Here is a 20459-nt window from a genome sequence, read left to right on the forward strand (position 1 = left end):
TCTCTGTTTGGTCTTTAATTTATGCCACACGGTAGAACACTTATGGTAGTCAGTTGTATTTGAATTAAAAAAAAAATTATCAGGCCTCAGTGTTTGTTACTAAACCTGGATGAGCGAAAATCTCAATTTAAAGATCTGAGCTCCAGAGAACCCTGAGGGGTTTGGGTTTTCAAACCTCAGCCTGGGACGTGACAGTTTTGTGGCCTTTTGTGGCATCTCCTGGGCTTGGACTGGGCTGCATTTCACATTGATGGACGAAATTTTCAAAGTTTGTTTCTTGGAGATTTTCAAGTGAATTTCAAACTCTAACAGAAGAAACTTAACTTCAACAGCAGCCAAGCGCAGAGCGGCTTAGTTAGGGAGGAGGGACCTTAGTTAGGTCTCATGCTCAAGACTCCCCAGAGCGCTTCTAAGGACCCACAGGACTCTTCTGAAGAGTCAGAAAGCATTAAAGAGGTGATCATTCAAATCCACTTCTGGGAAATGTCCTCAGCTGCCGTTGGGGAGGGGGAAATTTCCTCCTCTATTCCTCTTGAGTTCTGGTGGTTGGACTAATAGTAAAATTGAAAAGACAGATGAACAGGAGAAAGAGAAATAAATTTTAATTCATGTGCATGGAGGTCTCATGGAATTGGGACCAAAGAAGTGGCCAAAGCAGGCAGTTTTTATACTTTTTAGACAAGGAAACAATACATTTGTGAGGAACAGGTAGGACAAAGAAATTTAGGTTTTGGGGTGCTCAATTAATGAAGGATCTAAACAGTTTGGGCTTGGAGTAGTAAATAAAAGAAGTAACAAGATTTGTTTACAGGCTTCTCAGCCCGAATTCTCTCTCTGACCATAAGTGTGTCTGTTTATGTGAGAGATTTATTTCCTACTTTAAGGGTCAGACAGAAAGGAGGGTCAGAGTATTCCTCTTGCATTGGCCGTTTCTTAGGTAACGTATTTAAGGTAATCCATATGCCATTGAGGCACATTTTGGGGTGGCCTGCCCTGGCCCCCAACAGGGCCATCTTTTATTGCATTCACTTCTTCAGAGTTCTTGTGGGCGTTCTCCCTCCAAGCCCACCCTTATGTGTGCTCAGATCCCCTCCCCACATAGCAGGCTGTGCTGTTGATGTGGAAGTCAGGTTCCTTCTTGTGGTCTGCCGCCGCAGCAGTGAAGCAGGGGGAGCAGGCCTGGAGCACCTGTCATCGCCAGCTGGGGGCTCAACACACACATGACCTCATCCTCAGTCAGATGAGAGAACAAGCCTGCACTGTCCAATAGGGTAGCCACTAGCCACAGGTGGCTACTTAAACATAAATTCATCAAAATTAAATATAACATTCAGTTCCTTGCACTAGCCACATTTCAAGTGCTCAATAGCTACATGTGGCTGGTGGCTACCATACTGCATGTTACAGATATAGAGCATACTGTGGTTACAGAAAGTTCCATTACCGCTGGAACAGAGGTTAACTGACTAGTCTAGGGTCACACAGCCAGTTAAGCATAGAATCAAGGAGGGAAAATGGTGGGAAGGGGTACCCCTTGAGGTAGTTTTATTTCTGATTGTTTCTGGGCAAGTTCCAGGATATTTTTTCTGTTTATTCATGTGTTCAAAATATTAAGTACCTACTGTGTGAGCTGGACACTGTTCTAGGGACATATTATTATTATTTTGGCTTTGTTAAATCTTGGTCATGAGTCTATTTTTTAACATCTTTATTGGAGTATAATTGCTTTACAATGGTGTGTTAGTTTCTGCTTTATAACAAAGTGAATCAGTTATACATATACATATGTCCCCATATCTCTTCCCTCTTGCATCTCCCTCCCTCCCACCCTCCCTATCCCACCCCTCTATGTGGTCACAAAGCACCGAGCTGACCTCCCTGTGCTATGTGGCTGCTTCCCACCAGCTATCTATTTTACGTTTGGTAGTGTATATATGTCCATACCACTCTCTCACTTTGTCACAGCTTACCCTTCCCCCTCCCCATATCCTCAAGTCCATTCTCTAGTAGGTCTGCATCTTTATTCCCATCTTGCCCCTAGGTTCTTCTGATCTTTTTTTTTTTTTTTTTTAGATTCCATATATATGTGTTAGCATACGGTATTTGTTTTTCTCTTTCTGACTTACTTCACTCTGTATGACAGTCTCTAGGTCCACCCACCTCACTACAAATAACTCAGTTTCATTCCTTTTTTGGCTGAGTAATATTCCATTGTATATATGTGCCACATCTTCTTTATCCATTCATCTTTTGATGGGCACTTAGGCTGCTTCCATATCCTGGCTATTGTAAATAGAGCTGCAATGAACATTGTGGTACATGACTCCTTTTGAATTACGGTTTTCTCAGGGTATATGCCCAGTAGTGGGATTGCTGTGTCGTATGGTAGTTCTATTTGTAGTTTTTTAAGGAAACTCCATACTGTTCTCCATAGTGGCTGTATCAATTTACATTCCCACCAACAGTGCAAGTGGGTTTAGGGACATATTACTGAACAAAACAATCACTGCCCCCGTGGAATTTACACTCCAGTGGGGGAAGACTGACAAAAGGTATATATAATTTAAAAACAACGAATTATATGTTAGGAGATGTTAAATGTAATGGAAAAGACATTTAAAAATAATAAGACAGGGTAAGAAAGATTAGAAGTGGCAGAGGAAGAAGCAGGTGAGTTGCAATTTTAAATAGGGTGGTCTGGGTAGGCCTCATTAGGAAGGTGATATTTGAGTAAAACCTTGAAGACAGTGATGGAGTTAGGTGTGTGGACATCAGAGCAGAGGGAAGAGCCAGTGCAAAGGCCTTAAGACAAAGGTGTATCCAGAGAAGGAGAAGGGGCCAGTGGGGCTTGGCTGGAGTAGAGTGAATCAGGGGCCATTAGTAGATGAAGTCACTGGTGGGGGCGGAAGGAGGTAGATCACGTGGGGCTGTGTAAGGACTGACTTTGAATGAGCTGGGAAGGCATGGAGGGTGTTCAGAAAAGGAGACGCATGCTCTGGCTGTTTGTGTGGAGGACAGGCTGTACGACGGGAGGAAACAGAATCATTTCAGAGGCTACTGTAGTAATCCAGGAAAAAGACAATGATAATTTGGACAAGTAATAGTTGGGATGGTGAGAAAGGTGGTCAGATTCTAGATATATATATATTTGAAGATAGAACCAATAAAAGTTTCTCATGGTTTGGATGAGGGGTTGTGAGAGAGAAGAGTAAGGGATGACCCCAAGATTTTTGGTCTGAGCAACTGGAGGGATGGCGTTTCCATCAGCCTCAAGACGAGTAGATTTGGAGTGTCTGAGGGGGTGGGATGGGCAAACTCAGAAATTCCATTCTTCCTCACTTAATATGCCTAACAGACATTTAAATGGAGAAGTCAAGTGGGCAAATGAATGTATGAACCTGGAGTTCAGGAGCAGTCTGGGCTGGAGATATAAATTTGAGGCATTGTCAGCTTAGAGATGGCATTTAAAGCCATGATGCTAGACGAGATCACCAGACGAATGAGTAGACAAACCCTAAAGTGAGCCCTGGGGTGCTACAGTCTTAAGAGGTTGGGGCTATGTGATGGTTCATGTTATGTGTCAACTTGGCTGAACCAAGGGGTGCCCAGATTAAACATTATTTCTAGATGCATCTGTGAGGGCGTGTCTGGATGAGGTTAGCATTTGAATTGGTGGACTCAGTAAAGTAGATCACCCTTCGCAGTAAGGGTGGGTGTCATACAATCCATTTAGGGCCTGAAAAGAACAAAGAGGTGGAGGAAGGAGGAATTCACCCATTTTGCTCCCTGCTGGCCTGTTTGAACTGGGACATTGGTCTTCTACCCTGCTCTGAGATTTACACCATTGGCTCCCCTAGTTTTCAGGCCTTGGAACTTGGACCAGCTTTCCTGGGTCTCCAGCTTGCAGGTGGCAGACAGTGGGACTTCTCCACAATTGCATGAGCCAATTCCTCATACTAAATCTCTTTTTATATCTGAATCTGTATTTATACTTATATGTCTCCTATTGGTTCTATTTCTCTGGAAAAGTCTGACTAACACAGACTAAAAGGAAGAACCAGCAGAACAAACAAATAAAAACCAAGAAGGAGAAATCCATAATGGAGGAGGAGTTTAATGTCCTGGAAGCTAAGTGAAGAGTTTCCTTCTCCCTTCTGTTCCTCCTTCCATCACCCTCTTCTTCCATCCTGAAGCCAGAAGCAGTAGCTGGTGGAGGGAAAGAAAAGGAAACGTGGGCAGGGCTGTGCAAGCAGGGTTGGCCTTACCTATGTGTGTGCTGTGACCACTCATCTCATTACCCAAAAGTGTCTCGTCTTCCACTTTTCATTCAACAACACCTGGCAGCTACATGTCCTTAGAAAGGTGAATGGCTTCATGCACTCTGACTTCTGGGTTTTCTAGGTTTTAAGAGTTTGCTACCAGTGGAGTAGAGTGGTAATACCCAGTTGTTATGGGCTGAACTGTCTCCCCGCCACTTCATATGTTAAAGTCCTAACCCCCAGTACCTTAGAATGTGACTGTCTTTGGAGCTAGACCTTTAAAGAGGTATTTAAATTTAGGTAAAGAGGTAATTAAATTCCTTAGGTCTGCTCACCTGAGGTTGTGGCTTATGAAATTCATACCTGTGACAGCAATCTTAGAACCAAATAAGAACCAAATAAGAACCAAAATAAGAACCAAAATAGAGCTAGGGTGAAAGAGGGTAAGTTGGAGAAAAGATGAAAAGATTGTTCGAGAAGGACCAAAATCACCAGGAGATGGGCGTAGGAAGGTATGGATTCCACTGTTTGCCTGCTGTCATCGTGGGTGACACCTCAAAACCAGGCATAATCCTCTCAGTTACACACACACACACACACACACACACACACACACACACCCCGAAATTTTAGCAGCCTGTAATCATACCTCCCAACCCAAAGGAATTATCTGATGGTTGGAATCTGTACTCTTCTCTCCAGCAAAGTATCCCACAAAGTTCAAGGAGAATATTGTGTAAGATTATTTTATTTCACGGGGCAAAGTTGCTGTAATATCCAACTGGATCCCACCTGTAGCATTAGAAGCCACCTGTAGTAAACACATTTTATATATGTTCAGCGCTGCCGCAATAGCTGTTCCTCTGCCTTTAGGAGTGCTGCTTGTTATTATAGCTCATGGTAATCAGGCAACATGCAAGAGCAGGTGATGCATGGAACAGGTTCCACGTAGGGAAACATGTTTTTCCCAAACTATTCTCCAAACATATGTTATTTAGCCATTGAGGGCCATTTATTAAAAACTTTGTGGTTTTCATGAAGAAACTACTGTGCATTATAGCTTTTGCCTCAAATCACCAGAAAACTTAAACTATTTTGGTTAAATATCCCTTTAAAAGCTGACAGAAGAAAAGAATATCTATTATAATGTGGAATCATCTAAATCCCCAGACTGTTATTCCCGCCCAGTTGGACATGGTGACCATGCACATTCTTCTGGGTTAATGCAAGCTTGGAAAGCCAGAAAAGCTGCATGGGCATGGGCTGGCTGGCTGGCTTTCCCCTCAGGAACCCTCAACATCATTTCCTTCTGCCTTTTCTGCTAGCGCTCGGCGGCTTTTCACACCTGGGAGAGCCTGATGTCATAGGTGACCATGTTGAAGTTGTCCCAGGCAAAGAGCTTCTTCTCCAGGGGGTTGTAGTCGATCATGCTGCTGTACTTGTAGCGGTTCTTGAACGGGACCATCAGGGCCTTGCTGCTACCGGTGCTGGTGTCGTATGCGAAGTTGACGGTAGCATCAGGCAATGAATAGCTGCTGATGGTATACAAGGTGCTGCAGATGATGAAGGCGTTGGCCACCGACTGCTTACGGATGTTAGTCTCCCAGGTTTGTTCCAGCTCCAGATTCTCTGGGTTCAGCTTGGAGAGGACAATGGCGCCTTTGGCTGCCTCAGTGCTGTAGATGACCCAGAGGCCTGTCTCATCTACTGCCAGGTCGATGTCTGTGTAGCCGCCCCAGGAATAGGGGAACTGCCCGTGGTAGCCGGCTCCAGGGATTTCCTTCTCAGCCTTCAGCGTCTCGGTGCGCAGCTCGTATCTGATCACCGTTCTGGACTCCGCCCCCTGGAAGTAGAGGCTGCCCTGGTACACCACGGCGCCTGTGCTTTCCAGCGGCCTGGGCAGCACGTGCACCTTGGAAGGGTAGCCCTGCAGGAATTGGCTGATGAGGTCATACTCAAAAACCTGGCGGATGTCTGTGCCCACTGTGTCGATTCTCCACGTGGTCTCCTGGGTATAGGGGTAGGCGGCCTGGGGGTCTCTCATCCACACGCCGTACTTGCCCGTGAGTGTTTCAGCTGTTCTCAGAGTGACAGGTTCTCCTACCCAAATGAGTTCTCCACATCCTGGTGAATTAAAACAAATACCATGTAGCCACCATCTTTCCACAATGTGGAATCATGGCAGAGCCGGTAGAAGTGAGAACCCCAGAGACAGACCGTCTGGGTTTAAACCGGGCTTTGCCACGCATCACCTTATTTTGTCACTTATTGTGACTTTCAATAAGTTACTTTGCTCTCTAAGATTCAGTTTTGTGATTTATAAGGGGAGATAAGAGTAGTGTTTTGGGTAGTAGAGCTGTGGTAAGTTTTAAATGTAATTATACATGTTAAGTGCTCGGTAGAGAGTAAATGCCCAGTAAATTTTCTGTGATCACTATGTGATATCAGAGTACAGTTGACCCTTGAACAACATGGGTTTGAAAAGTATGGGTCCTCTTATACGTGGATTCTTTTCAATAAATACTTCTACTCAGTATTGGTTGTAAAGATGAAGGCTGCACAGAGGGCTTCACACTGTATTTGTAATATTTGACTTAAGCTGGGCAACGTCTCATGATGTTCATTGCATTACTGTTTATGGCTTTCATGTCTGATTTATTTCATTATTATAAAAAATGAGACAATAATCAAGTCATTATAATAATCTCTATAAAACAAGTTTTTCAAGCCCTTCCCCAATGGACCACATACTTCAGCCATCATTTTACTATTTTTTTTTTTTTGTGGTACGTGGGCCTCTCACTGTTGTGGCCTCTCCCGTTGTGGAGCACAGGCTCCGGACGCACAGGCTCAGCGGCCATGGCTCACAGGGCCAGCCGCTCCATGGCATGTGGGATCTTCCCAGACTGGGGCACGAACCCGTGTCCCCTGCATCGGTAGGCGGACTCTCAACCACTGCGCCACCAGGGGAGCCCCAGCCATCATTTTAATATAATAAAATCTCAGTATGATTTTTTAAATGAAGAGTTGGTTGAAAAACTTAAATTTGATCGAATCACAATAAACCTCTGTATTTTAATGGGCATCTCAATTTCCTTACAGAAAGTGGAAACTCTTTGTTGCCCATATCTCGGAGAATCATATTCTGAATATCTCAAAACTCTCCATCCTCATGCATGCCCTCTGTACTAGCAATAACTGTCAACAACATGGATAGTCACTGTCTCTAAAAGACACAGCCCTTGTCTTAAAGTCAGGCTTTCAGGGAACACCTTTCAGAGGGTCAATTGTACTTTTCCTAAATACCCAAAGTTCAGAAAAGGTACCTTTAGTAACAGACACTATACTGGGATGGTCCATGGTGTCTCTCTGTCCCCAAGATAAAGATATGAAGGATCTACCGAAAAATGTTGTTTTTCAGGTGCAATCAATTCTATATGACAACCAAGTGGGTGGAACAAACACATCTCTCATCTTCCCTCAGTGCAGCCCAGTCCCCATCCCAAGTGTAGGTGATAAGATACAGAGCTTTGCTAGGGAAAGGCCAACATCCTGCCAGTGTGCCCTGGAAAGGGAGCAGAAAGGGGCTTCTGTTCCTCTTCCCCTTTCCTGCCTCTGCTCCCAGGGAGGTTATTTGTCCACCCCACTCCCCCATAGTGGGCTGAGCAACTCTGAATGCAGAGCTAGACACAGATAAAGACCACATTGGTACAGCAGAGGAGAAATTGAACTCCATACCAGTGCCTCCCTCTTCACTCCTGGGTTGACCAGATGGACTCTCCTTCAAGATTCGGGAAGCAGGAACCTCAGTTAACTCTGACTTCAATTCCTGAAAGTCCACGTTCTCCAAATTCCATTTAGAAACTATATTAAAAGAAAGAGGCAAAACTACTGTGAGGAAAAAGGCCTAAGGATAGACTATGTTGAGAATGGGATTTAAATAGGCTTCCAAAGACATGAGGATGTTTGAGATTTGTTTTAAGATAATAAATGGGGTTCAGGGAGGGGGAGGGACAATGAAACAAGATTGGGCTATGCTGACAACTGTTGGAGCTGGGTGATAGATATGTTAGGGTTTGTATTATTCTCTCTACTTTTGTGAATGTTTGAAAAATTCCATGATAAAAAGCTCACAAATAATAAATTGCATAGCAATGTGCCTAGCACAGAGTAGAGTATTCAAAATAAAGTAAGCTTGTACAAAATTAAAATAATTCCCACTAGAAGGTCTGATTTATGAGTAGGTGAGGTGTGATGCAGGGATATTGAGAAAATCCTTAGCATTTTCTGGGACGCCAGAAATTCAACAATTAACAATTCTCTGCCTGACTTAGGTGTTTTTTTCTCCTGTCATAATGCAAATGTTCCCGTAAGAAGTAACATATTAAGCTTTAACGTGCTCGGCTGAAATATTCTGTCAGATCCCTTTCCAAGACCATTTTAGACAAGGAAGAGAGTGTGCAGGTTTCCTACAGGAATTTGGGAGATGGTTTGAGCCATGGAGAAGGGAAGAGGTGTGGATGACACTGGTTAGACGTTAAGTCATCACAGTGTATCACACGTTGCTACTTTGACTTAGGATCATGGCATATAGCAGCCCTTGAATACAAGGAAAAAGTACAGCCACAGGAGCAGCTGTTTTAAAATGCAGGTTGGATTATGGTTCAGGTATGATGAGGCCAACAGATCAGGAGACAATTGCCATTAAAAAGATAGCTCGTTATACTCACTGATCCCTAGAGGAGGGGGGACCCCACCCCATAGAGGGCCACACGGTGAAGCACCAGGGTTCATCAGGAGGGAGGGGGAACATGGGTGAGAGCTTTATTTTGATTTCCACGGGAAGGAATGAGTGAGGCAGGGTAAGCAGGTTTAGGATTGGCTACTCTGAATAATTTCTGCAGGCTCTGAAGCGTAGGAGCTGTCCCCAGTTGTCTGGTACCTGGCCCGCATTGATCAGGGCAGGAGAATAGTCGCCCTGAGTGTGAGACCCGATGGAGGAGGGGTTGGGGGTATAGGCATCGAATTGGTTCATTTGCGTATGAAAGGTGTGCTTACAGGTGAGCCATTTACCATCTTTAAGAATTGGCTAACCCTCTGAGGGGCAGTCCCTCCTGTTATCAGCAAGACCCAGATGTCAAAAGATATGCTTAAAACATCGGCCTTTTCTCTTGCTGAACGTCTCAGGCAGTCTGACCTGGCCCCCAGCCCAGCAGAATAGCAGGGAGGGCAGTCAGGGCAATGCCTGCGGCTGGGCTCCCACACAGCCCAGAAAGTCAGGAAGACATTCTCTGTCTTTCATCACTTGTTAGCTTAACTCTTCTAAATTCACCTCTCAGGCAATGGAACTCTTAACCCTCCTGGATGTGCCACATTTCATCAATCTTCAGCCGCACATTCTTTCACATTTTCACATGTCTGGAATCAAGGTACCCTCTTATAGTCGCTGGTATTCAGCTTAGGTGAACTACAGTACTAGAAAAGGCTCCTATAAGGAGGTAGGGAAAGCACCCAGCTAAGAAGCGCTAAGGCTTGGGCTGGGCCAGGGCGCTGGGGTTGGCCTTCAGGCGTAGCCCCTCCACCTCCCCTCCCGACCCCACAGCAGTCTCCACCCCTGCCTTTCATGCAGGGGCCTGGCCTCCAGGGGAGTGTTCAGCTGGCCTCCAGGGGAGTGTGACTGCCCTGGAGGGGGTGCGTGCTCACACCCTGGGACGTTCCTCAGTCTAGACTGGGCCGGGTGACTGGTTATGAACTCTAAGCCAAAACGTGTAGCCAACTGAGGTCATCCTAGATATGCACTCCACACTCCAGGGGTAACTGGGAGTACCCCTAGCGATATGGAAGGTCTTCGGTGTCCGCAGCCTTGGGAAGCTGTTTATCCATCCTGTCAGCCAGCCCCTCTGGAGCACCTATTAACTGTTAAGACTAGATGTGGAGAAAACAGGTGAATAAGATACAGCTGGTCCATGGTTCCCTTTAGGAATGGATAATCTGGCAAAGTCCTCTTGGCCAGGAAGTGACATGGGTTCATTCCAGGCTACTTTGGGAACCAGGATCGGTTGGACCATCCAAACAGTTGCTGGAAAGTCCTGGGAAGTTAATTTGGTTCCTTGAATCTCCTTCTCCCTGTCTGAAGAGCTGTGGAGGTGAGGAAACACCTCCGTTCTTCCCTCTAAAGATTGCCTAGACCTAGGAGGGTACCCAAGGCAGAGGCTGCTCTACTAGGTCAGATGTAGGTTCCCTAGACCAGACCAGTCCGGGAGCTGCGTGGGCAGCATGCGAGAGGAACAAGGTGCCCAAGGTCCCCTGTTCTTCTGTGCTGCCAGGAATAGGTAAGTGTGAGGAAGCCCCTTCCTTTACGAGGGGCTGACAGAGCTGTCTTCAACCGTCCCAGCCTCCTGAAGCCCAGGCCTCTGCCCTCTGTCTGCCTCTCCCAACCACTTGACTTATCTCTTAGGCCTAAAACACAAGGAGAGAGCCCTGACTCCTGGCTGTCAGAAGCCACCACCCCCTGCCTTGCCTATGCAACCTCTGACACTGACCAGAGGCTCATACACTGTGGCCGTTTCTCAAAGTCATGTCACTGAGCGAGTTCCCTGAGATGAGCTGTTTTCCTTTCCTTTGTACCTTTCCTTAGACCACTGTTCCTCAGGATAATTCAAACTTTGTTTCCATTAATTCTCAGAACATAGGAGCTGGTGTCAAGTAACGTGAAGTGAGAGAGAAATACTGCAGTGACATCTGTACCAAGCTGCAGAGTTCCCTCACCCCACCCCAGCTCCCTGCCCTTCAGCTCCTTGACTCGCAGTTGCCATCCATCAAGGGCTACTGTGAGCCTGCCCTCCCCTGCACCTGGCTCCTTCCTCTGTGCCTCTGATACAAATCGTTTCACTCTGTGAGTGTAGCTAGGATGGTCATATAATTCAGTGAGAAATTTTACTGAAAAGAAGATGTATATTGAGAAAAGTAGAGGCACACACCTGCAAGTCAGTGAGAAGAAAATTCAGAGAAATGGGGGACTTCCCTGGCGGTCCAGTGGTTAAGACTCCACGCTTCCAGTGCAGGGGGCTCGGGTTCAGTTCCTAGTCAGGGAACTAAGATGCCACATGCTGGTGCGGAAATGCCCTCTCGGGAATTCCCTGTAGGTCCAGTGGTTAAGACTCCGCACTTTCAATGCGGGGGGCGCAGGTTTGATCCCTGGTCGGGGAACTAAGAGCCCCACAAGCCACGTGGTGTAGCCAAAAGAAAAAAAAAAAAAAAAGAAAGAAAGGAAAAGGCCCTCTTTAGCCACAGGGAATAAAAAAAAAGTGAGGGGGAAACAAACCCAAACAGGCATTTTCCCAGGTAACTTCATTGAAGACATTTAAAGTACTGGCACTGAAATACTGAAAAACAGCTTCTTTGTGAAAAGAGTTTCAAAGCAGTTTTATATAAATTATTTATGTGATCTGGTGCCTTCAAAAGTTTTAGAGAAATAGAATAAGGCTTTAGAACTGCAGTCTGCCCCTAATTTAACTATTGCCACCACTTAATAAGTGCCTCCTATGAGCCAGGTCCTGTGCTAGGCTTTTGCTATCATTACCCCTATTCCACATAACAGTCCTAAGAGGGAACGTTATGATCTTCGTTTTGCAGAAGAGGAAGCTGAGGCTCAGAGAGGTTAAGTTACTTGCCCAAGGTCACACAGCTGGTAAGTGGTGGGACTAGCACTTGAACCCACGTGTGCCATCGTCATGGCAGTTGTGAACCTTTCCACCCTGTGGTGGGGATGTGGGTCAGTTATAAATGTACTGCCTGTCAGTGCTGAATGCACCCTTCCATAGATGCTCTCTCAAAAAAAGAGACATTTCTCCTTTAAAGTGAGTATGATGTTAGGCTTTCTCAGTAGAGGGCGCTAGAGGGACACAGTGGGGGGGGGGCGCCCAGTCTCCTGCAGTGTCCCGCAGGGGCTGGGCTGGCAGCAGGAGTGTGAGGACATCTGGTGGAGCTCTGCCTCAGGCACTTGCCAAGGATGTGGTTCTTCTGTGACCTTGCAGCCTCAGCCTGGCCATAACGTTTCCACGACCCTCTCAACACCGCACCCAGAGTCCTTGCATGGGGACCCCCGTGCTCTGCAGACCTCTGCAATCCCCTACGCTGGCTCTGCAGGGCTCCTGCAGCCTTTCCCAGACTCAGGAGATGTCCATTCCACCGCCAGCCTGGGCTAACCAGACAGCGTCTCTGCTCTCTGATGGGCTCAACCCCACCTTCCTCAGTGATGTCGGAACCCATTCCAAGTTTGTCCTTCCTCTGTACCCTCCCTCAGCCCTAGGGTGCCATGTGGGGTTTATTTTATCTCATAGTTGCTCTTTCATCAGTTAATTCTTTATATTGAACATCCCTGACTTAACCTGCTATGTGGTATATGCCTCCTGCTTGAACTGAGACTGCTTCCAGAGGCTCTACACTGCTCAGCACCTCAGGGGGTGACCCACTCCTGGAGTTGACTCAGATTCCAGTGGGTGACTCATACACACACCGCTCCCAGGCGATTTTCCCAGAGAGACATCTTCCCGTCAGCTCTTCCTCCCCTACACGTGCCTGGCTGGTGCCCAGTTCCTTTCCTGGTCCCACCAAGGTCCTCAGGGCTCTAACCAGGGGGTCTTTCTCCCTGGCCCCCTAACCCCCAAACCCTTTGCAAGAACCACACCTCATGTGCTTTCTTTGGAGTAAACAAGAATCACAATAAAACATAAGGTTGTGCTTCCCTGGTGGCGCAGTGGTTGGGAGTCCGCCTGCCGATGCAGGGGACACGGGTTCGTGCCCCGGTCCGGGAAGGTCCCGCATGCCGTGGAGCGGCTGGGCCCGTGAGCCATGGCCGCTGAGCCTGCGCATCCGGAGCCTGTGCTCCGCAACGGGAGAGGCCACAACAGTGAGAGGCCCGTGTACCGCAAACAAACAAACAAACATAGGGTCAGGGAATGGCTTCCAGAATGACTGTAAGGCCAGTTCTCAGTTGGCAGGTGGGATGGTTGGAACACCTGGCAACGGTCAGATTCCAAGAGTAGAGTCGCCTGGCGTAAGAAGCAAAACCTGTGGGAGAGGATGCAGAGCCCAAAGGAAGGGAAGCCGTTGCGTAAAGGGGCCTGGCTGAGCCAGAAGTCATAGTTTCCTAATTCAGTCCTGCCATGTACCAGCTGTGTGACTTTGGGCAATTACTCAATTTCTCTGAGCCTCAGAATTCTTAGCTCAAACTATAAATGAAATGATCCTCAGTAAAAATGTAACAAAACTAAAATTTCTCTGGAATGTTTCAAAATCACTCAAATTTCATTCTGAATGTGGGAGAAAAACAAAAAGAGGTTATGAAAAGATTAAGGACTGTATTGTATCAGACAGCTAAAAATTTTTAGGGCTTTTGTTTGTTTCTATGAAAATTCAGTCCTTCTGCGGTTGAGAAGTTCATGTCTATTATAAAATTTTGGAAATATTTTCTTCATGCTCTGTCCTATTTATATACTTATGTGTAGATATATAAGCAAATGACATTGTAATGATTTTTGTAGTTATTTTCTATCACTGCCTGAAAAGTTAGGTCAGTATTATATACATGAAGAGGATGAAGAAAAAGAAGGGTGCCAACATAATCACAGGTTGTCGTGAATACTCTAGAAGGTGAATATTAGCTAGCAGACTACTGTCCTGGGTGCTGCTCCAACATATACTGTCTCTGGAATCAATGCGTGTTACAGAAATGATATGTACACGTCGACATTTTGATCTATAAATGACATTCTTTTTTTTTGGCCGCACTGGGTCTTCGTTGCTGTGTGCAGGCTTTCTCTAGTTGTGGTGAGCGGGGGCTACTCTTCATTGCTGTGCGCAGGCTTCTCATTGCAGTGGCTTCTCTTGTTGCAGGGCACACGGGCTCTAGGCACGCAGGCTTCAGTAGTTGCAGCATGTGGGCTCAGTAGTGGCGGCACGTGGGCCCCAGAGTGCACGGGCTTCAGTAGTTGCAGCGCATGGGCCCAGTAGTTGCGGCATACAGGCTCTAGAGTGCGTGGGCTTCAGTAGTTGTGGAGCACGGGCTTAGCTGCTCCATGGCACGTGGGATCTTCCCAGACCAGGGATCGAACCCCTGTCTCCTGCATTGGCAGATGGATTCTTAACCACTGCGCCACGAGGGAAGTCCCTATAAATGACATTTTTAAACAGTAGTGGAGCTCAAGCAAAAGAAGCCCTTCGTAGCTATAATCCATTTACTGGGTGGTCACTCAGTGCCAGGCACTGTGCTGGATGCTTTCCTGCGTTACTTCTAATTGGGGGGATTATTCTCCCCATCCTGTAAGTGAGGAAGTGAATCTGCAGCACTTGTGTTGAGCAACTCTGGTGCCCCTCCCTGCATATCTTGCCCACCTTTTTCTAGCCATTGCTGTGTCAACCTCTGCAAGAACAAGCCTGGTGCTCACATCTGTGGATCAGGGAAGTGCAATATACCCCATGGGATGATCCTTGGCCAACAGAGTATCGGATCTGGGAAGGAATGCTTCCTTTCTCTGTTGCATTCTACACAGATTCTCAGAAGTCTTGATGGGGTACAGCCTTTGCTGCCCACCATGGGGACCAGTTGAAGAAGGGCCCTCCCCCACTGCCCCATGCTGGTTCTCTTTCCTTCCCTGTCACACTCTCCCCTGTCCCCGATTCTCCTCCCTGGGATCGTGGCCCATACAAACACTGCACACAAGCCCTCATCCCAGGTTCTGTTCTCTGAGAGTCCAAAGCAGACGAGAAATAAAGGGGAAGGTGGGATTTCTCTTGTGACGCTATAAGCAACTCTAGTTTCTCTTTTCGTAATCTGTATTTTCTATTTATTTAAAAGATTTAAAGATTTCTAGACATTTCACTACAGAATTATTACTACAACATCTTATATGCATATATTATTTCAACTCACACACACACACGTATAAACAAGTGACTTCCATGATTCTAAGGACTTTTTTTTTTTTTTTTTTGCAGTACGCGGGCCTGTCACTGTTGTGGCCTGTCCCGTTGCAGAGCACAGGCTCCGGACGTGCAGGCTCAGCGGCCATGGCTCACGGACCCAGCCACTCCGCGGCATGTGGGATCTTCCCGGACCGGGGCGCGAACCCATGTCCCCTGCATCGGCAGGCGGACTCTCAACCACTGCGCCACCAGGGAAGCCCCCTAAGGACATTTTTTTTCTATATAATAACTACACAATAAAGAAGATGGTGGTGACAGTTCGAATTACAGGTGGAGTCAGGAAAAGTCCACCTCCTCAGGCCTTTCCTCTGCCCACTCGGCCTCACTAAGCCCTCAGTCCCACACCCTCCATCCCTCAGTTATTGCCTCTCCTGCCTAAAGCACACCTACACCTGAATCCCAGCCGCACCAAACACCCCTTTACTCTCAAATCTAGGACCTTGAAGCACATCTTTTGTTCCAAGCGCTCTTTCCCTGATGTTTAAATGTAGCTTTTCTGTCATTCATCTTTAGGTTCTATAAACTAGAGGTCACGGCAGGGTCCTGAAGAGCCACTGAACATCGGGGGAGGGGCTTGAATTCTAGTCCTGGCTCTGCCACTAGAGGGCTGGTGACTGGGAACCTCTGAGCAGCCTCTCTGGGCCTAAGTTCCACATCTGCACAAATGAGCCAGAGGCATCAGATGCTCTCGAGGCCCCCTTTCCAGCTATACATTCTTGTACTAATGTAATTTCCTGCTCACGAAAAACCCACTGCTAGAAAAGAGCTTCCAAGTCTGTAGTTCACTATAATGGGCTGTTGTCTTTATTTCAAAAGTAGAGCAGCTGGAAAGCACAAAAAGAAATATAAAATCAGGGCTTCCCTGGTGGTGCAGTGGTTAAGAGTCCGCCTGTCAATGCAGGGGACACGGGTTCGAGCCCTGATCTGGGAAGATCCCACGAGCCATGGAGCAACTAAGCCCGTGCGCCACAACTACTGAGCCTGTGCTCTAGAGCCCACGAGCCACAACTACTGATCCCACGTGCCACAGCTACTGAAGTCCGTGTGCCTAGAGCCTGTGCTCTGCAACGAGAAGCCACCGCAATGAGAAGCCCGCACACTGCAATGAAGATACAATGCAGCCAAAAATAAATAAATAAAACAAATAAATTTTAAAATATATGTATATAAAATCAGAGAACACACTTGAATAAATTCCCAAAAACTTGTTAAATGACCACAAGACAATAAAAAAAATGTTTCCTCTATTTTCTCTCTCTCTCACATACACACACACTCTCTCTCTCTCTCTCTCTCTCTCTCTCTCTCTCTCTCTCTCTGTCTCTGTCTCTCTCTCATGGGTTCTGTTCATTCAGTTAACAGTCTGAAATACGTAATGCCTCATAACACTTCTATTAATGATTCTTTCATTTGTGCTCAAAGACTCAAGTTCAGCAAGTCTCAGCACCATCACTGCTCAGCTGTTCAACCTGGGATCCCTTGGCATCTTGTGACCTTACTTCCCTTCATTGTAGAATTTAGAATTGGATCTTTTCCAACTCTATCAATACAGGATTTTAAAAAATCCTTTATACCTTAGAGTCATTTCATTTGAACCCTACAAAAATCATTATTCACAACAGGAATTTTCATTGCCACGTTATGGGTGAGAAACCAAGGTGCAGAGACTAAATGACATGCCCGAGGTCACACCCAGGCACGGACCCTTGGGTTTTCTGGTGTCACATCTGTGCAGATTTTGCCTTTCATGCAGAGCCTCTTTAGAAGATAATTTCCCTTCATTTTATTTTGAAGATTTTTCAAAGCTTTTGAAAAGATAACAGACAGTACAATAAATCCCCCATGTGTCGTTCACTTAGATTCGTCAACTGCTAATATTTTGTCACATTTGTATCATTTTTCTTTCTCTCTTTATATATTTACAGTCTTTGCAAACCATTTGAAAGTAAACTGTAGACATTCTGATGCCTCATCCCTAAGTGCTTGAGTATGTATCTCCTTAGAACACGGATATTCTTCATAACCACAATACCATACCTCACCCAAGAAACTGAACACTAATCCAATAACACAACCTGATAAGCAGTCTATATTCAAATGTCCTCAAGGATCCCAAACCTGTCCCTTGTAGCTTTGTCCCCCTGGATGCAGGGGCCACTCCAGCATCATGTACTGCCTTTGGTTACTACATCTCTACAGTCTCCTTTAATCGAAAACAAGGCCCCCACCCCCAGCTCCCTTATTTTTTCTTTCTTGATGTTGACATCTTTGAAGAGCCCAGACTAATAGTCCCCTAACTGGATTTGCTTGCTTGTTCCCTCATGATTGGAAAACTTATTAAACAGTGAATATTTGGGAGCAGAGTTTCACAAAAAGTGACACAAATACTTTCTTCCCAACTACTGGGAAGAGTGTCCCTCCTCCCTCAGTGTACACTCATGGACTCACCTGGCAGGGACCAGGATGAACAGAATGACATCTCAGGTAGCAAAAGCCACTTCAAAGTGACTTAAAAGCAGAGGTTCTCAGATTGGACCAAGAGCAGGAAAATTTCCAAAACAACATATTGAGGGAACCCACACTGGGTTGCTGCCTCTTTATTTTGCCCAGGAAGGACACTTAAAAAAAAAACCCTACCACCTATCATCATTTCATAAATCTATTGTCATTTCATAAACAGAGGTCATTTTAACAACAAAAGGTAAGCGTCAACAATCTCTGAACAAAGACTCACAAAAGGACAGTTTTCTAAAAAGGATAGTTGGCAACTTTCTACTGATCCTATATATTTGCATCTCACCTGGTCTTTATATTTCTCATTTTGCTATGGATTGTGAAAACTGTCATGGGTAGGCACAAGAACTCAGAACCGGGGCTTCCCTGGTGGCGCAGTGGTTAAGAATCCGCCTGCCAATGCAGGGGACACGGGTTCGAGCCCTGGTCTGGGAAGATCCCACATGCTGTGGAGCAACACAACTACTGAGCCTGCATTCTAGAGCCCGTGTGCCACAACTACTGAAGCCTGCGCGCCTAGAGCCCGTGCTCCGCAACAAGAGAAGCCACCGCAATGAGAAGCCTGCGCACCGCAACAAAGAGTAGCCCCCACTCGCCGCAACCAGAGAAAAACCCTCACGCAGCAATGAAAACCCAACGCAGCCAAAAAATAAATTTAAAAAAAAAATAATAAAAAAGAACCACGAACCTCAACAGAACTCTTGGGAGCTGACTCACTAGCAACATGTGAAAGTGATTGCTTTGCCCTCCCTAATTTGTCTGACTCACGCTAGATGCGTGGTCTCCAGGAGAAAGGAGGGGGCAGGAAGGACAGGCCTGGCCACCTGTAACAGGTTTCCGTGAACCGTGCCACCTTCACCCCATGGTGTTACCTTCCTTGGAGCCTGGTGGCACGTCCTCAGAGGTGCTGCGGGCCTGGGGACACAGGCCCCTCCTCAGGCTCGCTACCTCCTCGCTACTGCTTTCCAACCTCCTGGCCAGATCCCCGTTCTCTGCCTCCAGTCGTCTCTTCTCCTCCTCCAGAGCTGACTTGTCACGGACGAGGTTGCTGTAGGCTAACTCCAGCTCCTTCTGCAGCCCCTCCTGGGTGTCCCAGGGCGTGGCAGCCTGGCCCAAGGTCAGGCGATGGAGGAGGGCCTCCAGGTAGCTGAGCCGGGCTTTGGTGGACTCCAGGGCCGCGCGCTGTTCGCTGCTGTCTCTCTGCAGGTCCTGGATGGCCGACATGGCCTGGCCCTGCTCGAGGCAGCTGGACTCATTGGGGCTGGCCACGCTGAAGGTGTACTGGCATCGGCCGCTGCGGTCGTTGGCCTTCCGGAACTGTGCTGTCCTGGCACCCACACCCCATACCAGACAGGCCAGCAGCAGCAGCAGCTGGACAGCTGGCATCTCGGGCCTGCAGTGGCAGCAACGTGCACAGAAGCCCTCAGAGCAGCCGCTGGACGAGGCTCCCTCTGGAACTCTCCCCTGCGCCGCGAGGTGTCTGGCTGGGTGGCCCGGCTGATTCCTGCCCTGGCTGCACAGAGGTTTATATATACTGGGGGAGGCAGCCCTGCGTGGGGGGAGGATGATGCGGTCACGTGAGGCTGGGTGAGGCCGTGCACAAGGGGGGGCGCTGTTTTCACACTGCCAGCAAGAGTCTTAGAAAATGACCTTCCAGAAGTCTGTTTTGAATTTCTTTTAAAAAAGAATGCCCCACTTTATGCACCCCACATCCCCATAGCAGGCCTTATATCCCCACCCTGTTTTCCCACATACACTCACACATACCCACCTCATTGAGCATGACTACTTGTGTGTCCGTTTCAACAAGGATTTATTTCTAGTTCCTATTTCCATTACTCTGCAAACTTTATTGAGAACCTGCTCTGTGTCAGGCACTGTTCTAGAAAACGGGGATACAGCCATACTTAAGACACAGTCCCTTTGTCCCTGTAGCAGTGACGGAGATGAATAACAGCCAGGCAGGATACAAAGGCAGCATGCCGCCAGGCTTAAGGGAGCAGCAATGCTTTAAAAGCAGTTAGAAGCAGAATTCTTCCCCCGCCCCTCCCTTTAAAACAAATGTGGCTGTATCTTTGGGAGGACGTTCCGATTCTAGTCTTGCTTCTCAGGTGCCAAGGTCAGTGCTAGCCTCTAGACTAGTTCTCACCACATGTGTACGTGTGCATGCAAATGCCATTGATCTCACTGATGATATCTGTGGAAGCCTCCTCAGGAAGATTTTTCTTTTTTTTTTTTTTGCAGTACGCGTGCCTCTCACTGTTGTGGCCTCTCCCGTTGCGGAGCACAGGCTCCGGACGCGCAGGCTCAGCGGCCATGGCTCACGGACCCAGCCGCTCCGCGGCACATGGGATCTTCCCGGACCGGGGCACGAACCCGTGTCCCCTGCATCGGCAGGCGGACTCTCAACCACTGAGCCACCAGGGAAGCCCAGGAAGATGTTTTTAAATGTATGAAATATATAGGATTGCAAAGGAAACATATATTGAAATACTACTATCAAAAATTTTTTTAATTGAAATATACATGTCCTTTTTATTAACGTCTTAAAAACAAGGTCAAGCAGGGGGGTATCTAATTTCAAAGTAGTTTTGCACGTAAATACTATTGCATGATAACTGCAACAACTGTAATGAAATGTAAAATGTCTGTGATCTCTATTGGTGACAAAGTCGCAGGTACTGCTAACACAACTTTGGA

At 46.9% G+C, this 20459-nt stretch overlaps 1 protein-coding gene across 2 annotated transcripts; it reads right to left on the bottom strand.

Annotated features, from left to right (window-relative positions):
• Nucleotides 1-4989: 4989 nt before the first annotated feature.
• MYOC (myocilin) lies at nucleotides 4990-19294 on the bottom strand. Of its 2 annotated transcripts, XM_067728638.1 has the most exons (3): nucleotides 18632-19294; nucleotides 7998-8123; nucleotides 4990-6383 (listed from the first exon to the last, which is right to left on the bottom strand). In XM_067728638.1, exons 1-3 carry the CDS (start codon nucleotides 19143-19145, stop codon nucleotides 5599-5601), a joined length of 1425 nt encoding a protein of 474 aa, XP_067584739.1. In that variant the 5' UTR covers nucleotides 19146-19294; the 3' UTR covers nucleotides 4990-5598. The 2 variants fall into 2 exon arrangements, with proteins under 2 accessions (XP_067584739.1, XP_067584738.1); XM_067728637.1 differs by lacking the exon at nucleotides 7998-8123 and having other exon boundaries at nucleotides 18632-19281.
• Between the last annotated feature and the right edge of the window lie 1165 nt (nucleotides 19295-20459).

Source organism: Pseudorca crassidens, chromosome 2 (assembly GCF_039906515.1).
Source record: "Pseudorca crassidens isolate mPseCra1 chromosome 2, mPseCra1.hap1, whole genome shotgun sequence".
NCBI classification, from domain to species: Eukaryota; Metazoa; Chordata; class Mammalia; order Artiodactyla; family Delphinidae; genus Pseudorca; species Pseudorca crassidens.

Coding starts and splice junctions, on each gene's coding strand:
- MYOC (XM_067728638.1), bottom strand. CDS start 19,145: ATGCCAGCTGTCCAGCTGCTGCTGCTGCTGGCCTGTCTGGTATGGGGT. Junction 8,124..18,631: donor GCCACCAGGCTCCAAGGAAG/GTAACACCATGG, acceptor CTTTTAATATAG/TTTCTAAATGGAATTTGGAG. Junction 6,384..7,997: donor GAGTGAAGAGGGAGGCACTG/GTATGGAGTTCA, acceptor TTAATTCACCAG/GATGTGGAGAACTCATTTGG.